This window comes from Zingiber officinale, chromosome 2B (assembly GCF_018446385.1).
Source record: "Zingiber officinale cultivar Zhangliang chromosome 2B, Zo_v1.1, whole genome shotgun sequence".
Lineage (NCBI taxonomy): Eukaryota > Viridiplantae > Streptophyta > Magnoliopsida > Zingiberales > Zingiberaceae > Zingiber > Zingiber officinale.
Genome location: NC_055989.1, coordinates 90,194,168 through 90,205,547, shown reverse-complemented (window position 1 = coordinate 90,205,547; position 11,380 = coordinate 90,194,168). Strand labels below are relative to the sequence as shown.

General features: G+C 33.8%; 2 protein-coding genes across 2 annotated transcripts; both read right to left on the bottom strand.

Moving 5' to 3' along the window:
* Nucleotides 1–2,231: 2,231 nt before the first annotated feature.
* LOC122048440 lies at nucleotides 2,232–3,113 on the bottom strand. Its single transcript, XM_042610004.1, has 2 exons — nucleotides 2,954–3,113; nucleotides 2,232–2,746 (listed from the first exon to the last, which is right to left on the bottom strand). Exons 1-2 carry the CDS (start codon nucleotides 3,111–3,113, stop codon nucleotides 2,232–2,234), a joined length of 675 nt encoding a protein of 224 aa, XP_042465938.1.
* Nucleotides 3,114–6,956: 3,843 nt separating this feature from the next.
* LOC122046310 (transmembrane protein 205-like) lies at nucleotides 6,957–9,040 on the bottom strand. The gene is made up of 3 exons (XM_042606928.1): nucleotides 8,743–9,040; nucleotides 8,381–8,600; nucleotides 6,957–7,380 (listed from the first exon to the last, which is right to left on the bottom strand). Exons 1-3 carry the CDS (start codon nucleotides 8,940–8,942, stop codon nucleotides 7,165–7,167), a joined length of 636 nt encoding a protein of 211 aa, XP_042462862.1. The 5' UTR covers nucleotides 8,943–9,040; the 3' UTR covers nucleotides 6,957–7,164.
* Nucleotides 9,041–11,380: the final 2,340 nt, after the last annotated feature.

Here is an 11,380-nt window from a genome sequence, read left to right as displayed (position 1 = left end):
TCTCTCGACTTCTGTTTCTTCTTCTCTCAACCCTCATTTTTTAAAACCTCTCACACTTTATTTCTCTGGATTTTACAGATCGACAACCATCCGTGGAAGAGCATTCCAAGTTTTTATTTTCTCTCCCTAGGGTTTTTGGGGCATTTATTAGCAGATTTCACATTCTGAGTTTGGGATCACTAGATCATTGATTGGGAACTTGTAAGTTTCTCACGATCTTATTTTGTTTGTATTTATCTTGCAATTTTATTTTTGGTTGCTTCATTGTTGTTTTTGTATGATGTGCGGATTTTATGAAGGATTTTTTTTTAAAAAAAAATTGTATAGTTTATTGACACAAGGGGTTCTTTGCCATTTTCAGTCATTTTTTTCATACTTTATTTTCTTCTTGGAGAAGAGTCGTGAATGTTACGGGTGTGAGGTGTTTATGGAGAGTTTTGGTTGTGTGGTTATAAAGTTGGTTGATTGCGATTTGTAACAGGTGTTTGTGAAATGACTTGATTGCCTTGGTTTATAAATGAATTGAAGTCGTTTAATGAAAACAATTAATATTTGTTGCGCATATGCTTTTCTACATGTTCGTTTGCTTTTAGTGATTTTAACTTCTTTTTTTCATCTGCTTGTTCCCATGTTTATATGTTTAATTTTGTAATGGAGAGTTGGCTTAACTAAAAATCATGGGAATCGAGCAAAGAGTTAGGTGTGTGTGAGATCTAGTATGTTGCTTGTGACGCCGATTCTTTGAAATAATGGTATTTTCATCAGTAATGTCTTATGCAATGAGTGTAAGGAACTAAATGATTTTGCTGCATGGAAAGTTTAACTTAAGAAGGGAATCGAGATCACCATCAACTATAAAATGTTTTCACTATTTCTCTGATATGTATCTTTACATATTGATTATATGACAAATTATTTAATTTTTTAGTACTATGGATCCTCAAAGTGGTGATAGAATATTTACTCAACTTTTACAAGATAGAGATCCAATTTTGAATGATTTCGTGACGACTATTCTGACTCCTCAAACTACCACCGAAGGCACTAGTAAAAAAACTCAACGAGGTGTGAATTTCACTCATGAAGAAGACAAAATATTAGTTAGTGGTTGGCTTAGTACGAGCTTACATGCAATTGTTGGGAATGATAAAAAATCTATTACATTTTAAAGTAGGGTACATCAATACTACCATGAATGCAAGAAGCCTAATTTTCAAGAACGAACCATTCACTCACTAACAAATCGTTGAAGCACCATCCAACGTTCAGTCAATAAGTTTTGTGCTTGCTTGACTCAAGTTGAAAACTTGCATCAAAGTGGTCATAGTGAGAATGATAAGGTACCCATTTTTTTGGTTCAGGTTATTTTGTTTGACATGCAAACACTTTTTAGATTTTTTTTGTTCAAGTTATTTTCTTTGATATGCAAACACTTTTGATTATGATAAATTTGTACTCTTTACAAATTAAGCTGGTCAAAGCTAGCTACAAAGAGAATGAAAACAATGAATTCACATTTGAGTATTGTTGGGAAGTATTAAGATATCAACCAAAATGGATATTGTAGAATGAATAAGTCAAGGGAAAAAAAAAAGAAGTCACTTCTGCTTCTCCTTCTACCCCACACACTATAAATTTGGGAGATGAAGACTTGTCTTCAATGCCCTCTCCTTGGGAGAGACCACAAGGCAGGAAGGCTAAAAAAGATCAAGAGAAGAAAAAAATTCACAAACAAGAAAAATCGAAACAACTTGAAGCCGTGGTTGAGCGAATAAGCAATGACAAAAAGCAACTTCACGATGAAAAGATGGCCAAAATAGATATGTTGGTTGAAATTGAAAAGGAGAAGATTAAGTTGAAAATAGAAATTGAAAAACAAAAGGTGAAGCAGAAAGAACGTTTGATCACGATGGTCGAGGAAGAAAAAATGAAAAGATTATGTTGATGGATATTAGTGGATTGGATGAAGTGCAACAAGAGTACATTATGAAACGACGATTACAAATTCTTCAAAATATGAAGAGTTGATATATCAGATTTTATACTTTTAGTATTGTGTTGTAAATATGCTACTGTGTTCCGTTTTTTGGAACAACAATTGAAATTTTATTATGGTTTGTAAATATGCTACTTCATCATACAACATTATATCAAAACCAACTTAAATTCAAATGCAATAACATTGTAAATAAAATGTAACATAAAAAACACATATTTTGGTTGATATTGGTTCACTCTTCACCTCGTAGCATCCATTGATGTTCAATAAGGTCAACTTGTAGTTGTGAATGAGTTTCTTTGTTTCTAATGCCGTGATGGCATTGAAGGAAATCCACAAATTGAGAAGTGGGATAACGGGAAATTGGTTCTAGGTTTGTATCATCTTCTTGGTCATAATCAAAGTCATGTGCTCTAAGGTAAGAATCTCTTTCATCCTCAACGATCATGTTGTGTAATATTATGCAGGCCATCATAATATCTTTTAGTACAGATTGACAAAAATATCGTGTTGGTCCACGAACAATTGCAAAGCGTGCCTGTAGAACTCCAAATGCTCGCTTGACATCCTTCCTCGTAGATTCTTGAGTCAATGCAAACAATTGCCTTTTACGACCTTGTGGTGTTGGAATGGTTTTGACAAATGTAGACCATGCAGGATAGATTCCATCTGCAAGATAATATCCCATAGTATAATCGTGGCCATTGATTGAGTAGTTAACTTTAGGAGCATGACCTTCAGCAAGTTCTGTAAATATATTAGATCTTTCAAGCACATTGATATCATTATGTGACCCAGGTAAACTAAAAAATGCATGTCATATCCAAAGATCATAAGACGCCACTACTTTCAAAATAATTGTTGGCTTATGTGCATGACTAGTATACATACCTCTCTATGTAGTCAGATAATTCTTCCATTTCCAGTGCATGCAATTAATGCTCCCCAACATACCTGGAAATCCCTGTTTCTCACCGACTGTTAGCAATCTAGCAATGTCATTGCTATTTAGAGATCGCAAGTACTCATCTCCAAAGATCAAGATTACCGCTTTGACAAAAAATTTCATGCTCTTTATTGTTGTGGTTTCTCCAATTCTTACATACTCATCCATGAGATCAATGTTGGAGCAATATCCCTTAGGTCAAGGTTTACCTAGTTGACCAAGCTTGAGTCTTGGTCATGGTTTCGATGTTTGACAATATATATAGACAACACATGGAGATTGCAGATGCGATTGTTCATGTGGGGAGATTGTGAAGAAGAGTTAAGTAGGTCAAGGTTGACTGGATACTTGATTAGAAAATCCTAGTGAGTGAAGCCAGGTGAAAGTCCTAACTGGGAGGTTAGGCAGACTAGAAAGTCCTGGTGAGTGAAGTCAGGCAGTTGTGAAAGTCCTAGTGAGTGAAGCTAGGCAGAAAGAAAATCCTGGTGAGTAAAGCCAGGTGAAAGTCCTAGTGAGTGAAGCTAGGCAGTAAAGAAAGTCCTAGTGAGTGAAGCTAGGCAGAGAGAAAATCCTGGTGAGTGAAGCCAGGTGAAAGTCCTAGTGAGTGAAGCTAGGCAGAAGAGAAGTCCTGGTGAGTGAAGCCAGGCACGGGGAAAATCCAGATGGGTCAAGGTTGACCAGACATCTGGTGAAAGTCCAAGTAGGTCAAGGGATTGACCAGATACTTGGCAAGAGGATAAAAGTCTAAGTGGGTCAAAGGGATTGACCGACACTTGGTGAGTGAGTTCTAGCAGGGTAAGGGTGACCGGATGCTAGGCACAATGAACCAACAGGTCATGGTTGACCAGATGTTGGTTTAGGAGGCTTTAGACTTGATTTTAGGGAGAAATCATGAGCTGGATCGATCAGTCGATCGATTGGCTCATGCCCAATCGATCGACCGATCGATTGGGCAAGTCTTCGCGACAACCTCCTCCCAATCGATCAGTGGATCGATTGGGACAAGTGAGCGATCGCACAGAACAGCGCTGGATCGATCGATCGATCGATCCAGATACCCCAATCAATCAACGGATCGATTGGGAGCTACAATTTCGCACGATAAGCCCTGGATCGATCAGTCGATCGATCAGTCGATCGATCCAGGCAATTTATCGAGAGCACAGAGGCGCTCTGGATCGATCAGCCGATCGATCCAAAGCCTCCCCGATCAATTGGGAGCAATCCAATCGATCGGGATCCAACCGTCAGCGTCGATAAAAGTCGCAGGCGTTCGATTCCTTCGGCAGCGACTTTACGATTCATCTCCGATCCTCTCCAGTAGCTCTCCACACTTCTTCTCCACTCCACCGCCAGTTCTTGAAGGGTTCTTGGAGCAAGGTTGCTAGTGATCCAAGATCAAGAGGCGGGCAACAACAAGAAGTTAGGGTTAGGGTTTTTGCTGCATAACTTGTAAGCTTTTGCTTGTATTTTGTTTCCCTTTCCTTCTTCTTGTATTGAGAGTGTTGTAGGGCTTCTTCGCCTTTGGTAGTTACCATAAAGGAGTGTTATTCATAGTGAAGGGTGTGTGTGTGCGTGGATCCTTGGATTAATCACCTCTTGTGAGGTGGATACCAAGTAAAATCCATTTGTTAGCGTTATATGCTTTTGGTTCTTTGTATTTCCGCTGCACATCCTTGAAGAAACAAGCAATGAAGCACACGAGCACGCGATGAGCTATTCACCCCCCCCCCCTCCCCCTCTAGCTACATTTCGGTCCCAACAATCAACTCCAACTCCTTAAGCAAGGATCCTCATGGCGGTAGTTACCTTTTGTAAGGAAGAAAGCCCAAGAGTTCCAACAACATTTCTTGTTTGAATGAAGTATGATTCATGATTCTCCACATTGTCAAGAATTCGAAGAAAGAGGTCACGATTCATCCGAAACCTCCTCCTGAATATATTAGGAGGATATACCGATGGATCAGCAAAGTGGTCATTAAAGAGACATATATGACCCTCCAAAGGATTTCTCCTAATAAATGCACGTCGTTGCTTGTCGAGAATGATCTGTGATCGCAAACCTTCTTCATTATCCAATGAATCTTCAATTAAAAAGGCAGTTATAATTGTTTCCAACTCATCATCAGAAGAAAGTAAACAATCGTAATTACTAATGAAATGAGATATTATTGGAAATTTTTGAGAAAATTATAGTTGTATGAGATTGATGATATGGATAGGTACACATGATATTATGTGATTTTATACTAAAAAAATATGGTCGTTGAAGGAATATAGACGTTGGAATAGTTGGTGCAAAATCATTAATATAGATAATAATAAAAAAAATATAGAGGAGAGAAATAATAATAAATAAATAAAGATATGTTAAATTATAGAGTAGCTGATGTATCATGCATTGAAAAGGGATTCTCTAAATTTAATAAAGTTGATAGTTTACCTTAAATTTTAGAGATATTAATAAGAAAACTGATGTAGATGCTCTTATATGAAGCTGATTGTTAGACTATGACTCGAGTACATGAACACAAGATGAGAGTTACAGAGATGAGGATGTTAAGGTGGATGTGTGGACATAGAAGGATGGATAAAATAAGAGAAAGTTGGAGTTGCATCTATTGAGAAAAAACTCCGAGAGACACGTTTAAGATGGTACAGACATGTGTTTAGACGATTAATAAATGTTCCAGTTAGGCGATGTGAAACTATAACAAGCATGCATATCAAACGAGGAAGAAAAAAACTAAAAAAAGACTTGGTTAGCAACAACAAAATAAAATAAAATTTATTTAAGTATAAATGATGATATAGTAGAAGATAGAACTCAATGACGTAAAAAGATTCATAAAGCTGATTGTATTATTATTGATTGTAGGGTAGTTATTATTGATTGTTGTGTTATTTTTTATAACTATTTTTTTTTTCTATTTTGAGTGAATTATGTATCTTCTATGTTAAAAAAAAAAATGGAAATACAATAATTTTAACAAAATGATGCAAAATGTGCTTTATTGATTATTATTATTATTTATGACAAAATTCAAAAGGCCCCTCTTACGTTTTTATTTATTTATTATCAAATCTTTCATTGTGTTTTAGTCTATTTTTATTGTCGAAGACTCTTGTTTGACGCCGTAGCAATTATCATTATAATATAAATAATTTATCTTTAAACAATATTATAATATAACAATTATGAAATTTTATAGTAGTTAAGAAATCATAATGGTTATATAGTTGTAACATCACTAGAATAACAATATAAAAAAATACAGTGAAATGAAATAAAATAAAATGCTATTTTATTAATAAATAAAAAATATTTTTAATGATTTTCATAAAAAAGACTCTTTTAATTTTAATCCTATTATTTATCTAATATTGGGTGGCATAGCTTGTGAAATTTTACTTTAGGCTCTACTGCAATATCTTGGTGTGAGCTAATACACCATCTGAAGAAGAGCTAAAAGAATACGATAAACCGGGGAAAAATTCTTCAGGCTTTCTAATCACTTAAACCTCATAATTTACCTCCCTTAACAATCTAGAGATAAACTGTAAGTACATTAAACAGTGCATAAAGTTTATAGGAATTTGTCCATTTATTTACTTTAAAAAGAATAACTATTGTGTTCTTCATTCAGTTCTAGTAAAGTAAGCAGCTCAGTTCAAGCTCAAATAAACCTCAAAATATGAATACACTATCATAGAATAAGCAACTTGATCAAGTTATCAACATAATGCTAGCATGAACAACTTATTTATAAGCAGTGTGCTCAAAATCAGACGACGATGGGTTGAACAGCGAAAATTGATAACCGAAAAGGTCAATCAAGTCTGTTGACACAATAGAACAAATGAACAAATTCAGAACGCCACAGGATTATATCACAATGCAAACCTAAAGATTATCGTGTTTCTTACTGAGCCGAAAAGCAAGTTTATCAGGTAATAGCAGAACTTTATATCTCAAGCAGCTTTTCAGAAACCAAAAATTTGAACTTACAGTTGGGCTCGGTAATATGTTTTGCTGAATTCAGTTGAAACCCTAGAGTAACATTTTTGCACAAGCAACATAAAGGGATGAGTTTCCCAAACATTTTTTAATGTAACAGAATTATATAAGCCATGAACCATGTTTTGGGCCAGCACGAATAGGGAAATGGTAAAACACACAGCTAAAATACATTGATAGAAACCTTGAATTTTCTTTCGTTCAGAAATGGAGCTTGCCAGCCAAGTACCATGAATGGATGGCCAGGCTGCCAAAGGCCATGATGTTGGCTAGAGATGACAAGCCATGAATCATTCCGAACTTCTTGTTCATGGATTTGAGCTGTGGATTGGTTTTTGCCGCTTCCATGTTCTTTGACACTCCGACTTCATCGCCAATGTTTAGATCCCTCTCAACTTTGTGCCTCTTCTTCATCATCTGAGCAATTAAAATAGGTAAAATGAGCTTTAACATATGATTTGTGCCAATCAGAGTAACTGATTGTAACGAGTTGCTGAATTTAGTTAGAAATAACATTGCACAAATAACTATAAAGTTAGCACACATTGCATCTGGACAATGCAGTGAATGAATATCAGTTGAAATATTATTGTGTGGAGTATAAAAAACATTAAAACGAAGCTAACATTTTCAGCATATTTTGTGATATTGTGGGTTATCAACTAAAAGAAATAGAGACCTTAAGCATGAATCAATACACTTCAGAAATACATGATTTATTTTCTAGTTAATCTAAGGATCCATGTCTTCCACATTGCAATTAGTTATTGCAATGTATTTAAAGAACTGAATTTTGGTCTCACCTTCATGATAGAAATGGTACAAATCAAGGCTTTAAATGTTCGAAGCTGGGGTTTAAGTACTCAGTGGAAGCGATTAGGTGCCAGGTTAACACAGTGTCGGAGCCCCCTAGACCAGGAAGAGAAGAAGAGGAAGAACTGAAGGAGAAGGAAGAGGAAAAGAGGCATCCTAGGTGAAAGTCATTTCATAGAAGCTTTGTTGATAAACAGTGAAACCCCTGCCCACACTAATGGAAGCCAGGCTATTTATGTCCCCAGCAGAAGCTCTATTACGGGTGTTGCTATCTCAAACTTGTTTCACATGCCAGCTAGTGGAGGACAATAAAGTTCACTCATGCCAACTGGCACATAAAGTTCACACATGCTAAGCAGTTACAACTTTGACACGCAACAACACACTCTAAAATCCTCTCTTGCGATCATGGCTCTCTATGAGAAATATATGAATTGCCAAACAAATATATGATCCTTTCATTACTCGCATAATACAGCATAAGCAAGTAAACTACGAGATAATTTCAACACTAGAAATATTCTTAAATCGTCTTAGCAATATCAAGAAATAAATGGTTTTAGCAAATAATAGATATAATTTGTAGAAGTTGGCTGAATTGTACCTCAATAGTCATCGGGGTGAAGACAATCAGGTTGGAAAGGTCAAAACCAAGCGCAGAAAGGAGAAAACCAAGCTGATACTTCTCTATTGTTGAAGCCGACCTCCACGGATGGAGATAAGCAAACGCAGCCACCGAAATCGCCGCACACACAGAAACCATCTTGAAGTAGGCGGGGAACATCTTGCCTTGTAGATTGCCGAACTGGTGCCTCGGCAAATACCTGCAACAAACCGATACAATTCACGCATTCATCGAACAAAGTATAGAAACAAATATCCTATAGCGGAAAAATTTAAAGCTTTTGTGCATGTATCACTCGATCGTAATCGGTAAAGGTGAGGATTTTAAAATTGATGAAGTACTTGAACATGATAATGCCACCGATAAAGGTGACCCAAAGGGAGGCGCCCCAGGCGGTGGCGAAGGCTAGGAGATGGCAGAGCTTGGCCGCGGTGACGGCAGCGGCGGGGGCTTCCGGTCCCGAGCCGAAGACATCGGGCGCGAAGACGACGCCGACCGTTAGGAACGCCACGGCCGTAAGGAAGCGAGTCGACCAACCCATCGGAAAGCTCCGAGGGCGAATCTAGGGTTAGGGTTAGGGTTCGGTAGATGGGGAAAGAAGAGAGAAGCTGTCGGTGATACACAGCTTTCACAGAAGAGTTAAACTTAAGACGAAGATTAGTTTCCATTTATAGCACTTCAATTCGATGGAAGGGTACGACGTTTCTAGACCGAGGGCAATATCGGAATTTAATTATTAAATATTATTTTAGTCAAATTTGGGACTTGATTCGCTTTTAAGTCAGTGTCATTAAAAAATTATAAATTAATAGATAGATAAATGGGCATAAATTAAATGGCCGTCCATAGTGTTCGTCTTAACTGAGCGTCCCATTTAATTTAAGGTGATATATACAAAATACGTAAAATAGGCTGACATACCTAAAATACACTTAACTATTTTCTATAACGGTAGAAGTTAATATTTAATTTTTGTACTATAAAAAAAACTAGCAACTAACTTATATAATATATTATTTTATTCTCCGATAGAAATAAAATATGATTGGGACTTCATAACACTTATTAAAATTCAAATGAACATTATATCTATAGTATGTAAAATCTAGCAACTAGCTTCTATAAGGATGATTTTATATTATTTTAATTTTACTTTTATGAGTGAAAACCTCATTAAAATAATATCTCAAAAAGCAAACTAAACATTGAAATTTTATGATACTCATTTCATTTTAAGTGAACATAATTTAATCATGATCGAACATGTAAAAACTAACATATAATTTTTATAATATGTACCAACAACCTACTAGTTTCTACACAAAATTGAAGTTAGCCGATAATTTCTAAGTTGTAGAGGTTAGTTAATAGTTTTTATTATATTACTGAATCGAGAGGTATTTTTAGATGAAATCATGCGAGTGCATTTATTTGACTTTAAAAAAAAAAAATGGACGCCAATGATGTTTGTATTAATTTAGGACGCCTTTTTAATTTTTATCCTGGATAAATAGCCTGCAATTTTTTTATTTAATTTATTATTAAAAAAATATCTCATTCTATCTATATTTTTATTTTTAACTCTATTACAACAATTAAAATATCATAATTAATTAATTATTATGTAATTATAGTCGTTATAATAATTATGATTCTTATTATAATTCTATACCGGCTACAATAAACTATATAATGTTGATTTCTATTAATTAGAAATAAATTATTAATAGTTATGATTCATAATCGCTATAATATGATATTAATCTTTGTTCATCGATATTGAGCAGTCTTAACTAAAGATAAACTATTTATATTACAAAATTATAAATTGTAATTGTTACAACATATTATTATTAGTGTTGATCAAATCAAATTATTATTATAATATAATATTAACCAATATTATCCAAAGTATTATTATAATATATTATTATAAAGTATTATCCAATATATATATATATATATATATATATATATATATATATATATATATATATATATATATATATATAATCGTAGCTATGAAAAGTATAGCTATTTTAATATAGTTTATTAATATGGTTAGTGTTAATATTGTAGTAGTTATAATAATAATGTTAAAAAAAAAAATGCCTCCTTGATTAATTTAATAAAAACTAGTATAAGTGCATGATGTAGGACAATAGAATTTAGCATAGATGTTAAACTACCTTTGAATGAACGAAGAAAAGTTGACAAAAAAAATCTAAAAGTAAAATATTTGAACAACTGCCCTAAAATAAATTTGATAATTTATCAAAGACGTATCTAAAGTATTCGAATGTCCAAAAAAATACAGCTAAGTATCATATTTCCCAAAGACATACTTATTTTTGATTATACACCTCTGCCTTTTCCACTTTAAATTAAAGAAAACATTGATTTCCTTTATTTACACCGAACCGAAACAAATAAAAAAACACTTAATTATTTATCAAATAATTTCATACAAAAGTAATTGATGACACTATTTTTTTTAAAAAAATTACGTCATTAAACTCAGGATTCAAAATATATTTATTAATAAAAATAAAATTAAAAGATTAATAAACAATTATAAAAATTAAAAGAACTTTAATAAAAAAAAAAAAAATTAGTTGTATTATTTAAAAAAACTAATTACAAGAGAAAAAATATAATCAAAATCAAAAATTAAATAACTAAAAATAAAAAATTACTTTGGTTTTAGTTTCCAAGAAATAATATGACTGTGGTGCTATTATTCAAAAAAATAGGATCATTATGGTGTTGAAATTTTAAAAACTTTTTGAGTACCACTAGAATGACTCTAAGATGATAACCTATGATAATATCATAGGACGTAGGGTTACTATAAAAATCTATCGGACTTGGAATGAGTTCAACCAGAGTTTGTTAAGTCTATCAATAGGTTTTGGTCAAAATTTATTGATAGACCTAGAGAAGTTAAAATTATATAAAAAAAAAAGAATATGTACTAGA

Bases quoted from the DNA above. Each gene is read 5' to 3' on its own strand.
- LOC122048440 (XM_042610004.1), bottom strand. From the start codon at position 3,113: ATGGATGAGTATGTAAGAATTGGAGAAACCACAACAATAAAGAGCATG. The intron at 2,747-2,953 runs GTATGTTGGGGA...ATATATTTACAG, and splicing joins TGAGAAACAGGGATTTCCAG to AACTTGCTGAAGGTCATGCT.
- LOC122046310 (XM_042606928.1), bottom strand. From the start codon at position 8,942: ATGGGTTGGTCGACTCGCTTCCTTACGGCCGTGGCGTTCCTAACGGTC. The intron at 8,601-8,742 runs GTACTTCATCAA...GGTTTGTTGCAG, and splicing joins GGTGGCATTATCATGTTCAA to GTATTTGCCGAGGCACCAGT. The intron at 7,381-8,380 runs GTACAATTCAGC...TTAATTGCTCAG, and splicing joins TCACCCCGATGACTATTGAG to ATGATGAAGAAGAGGCACAA.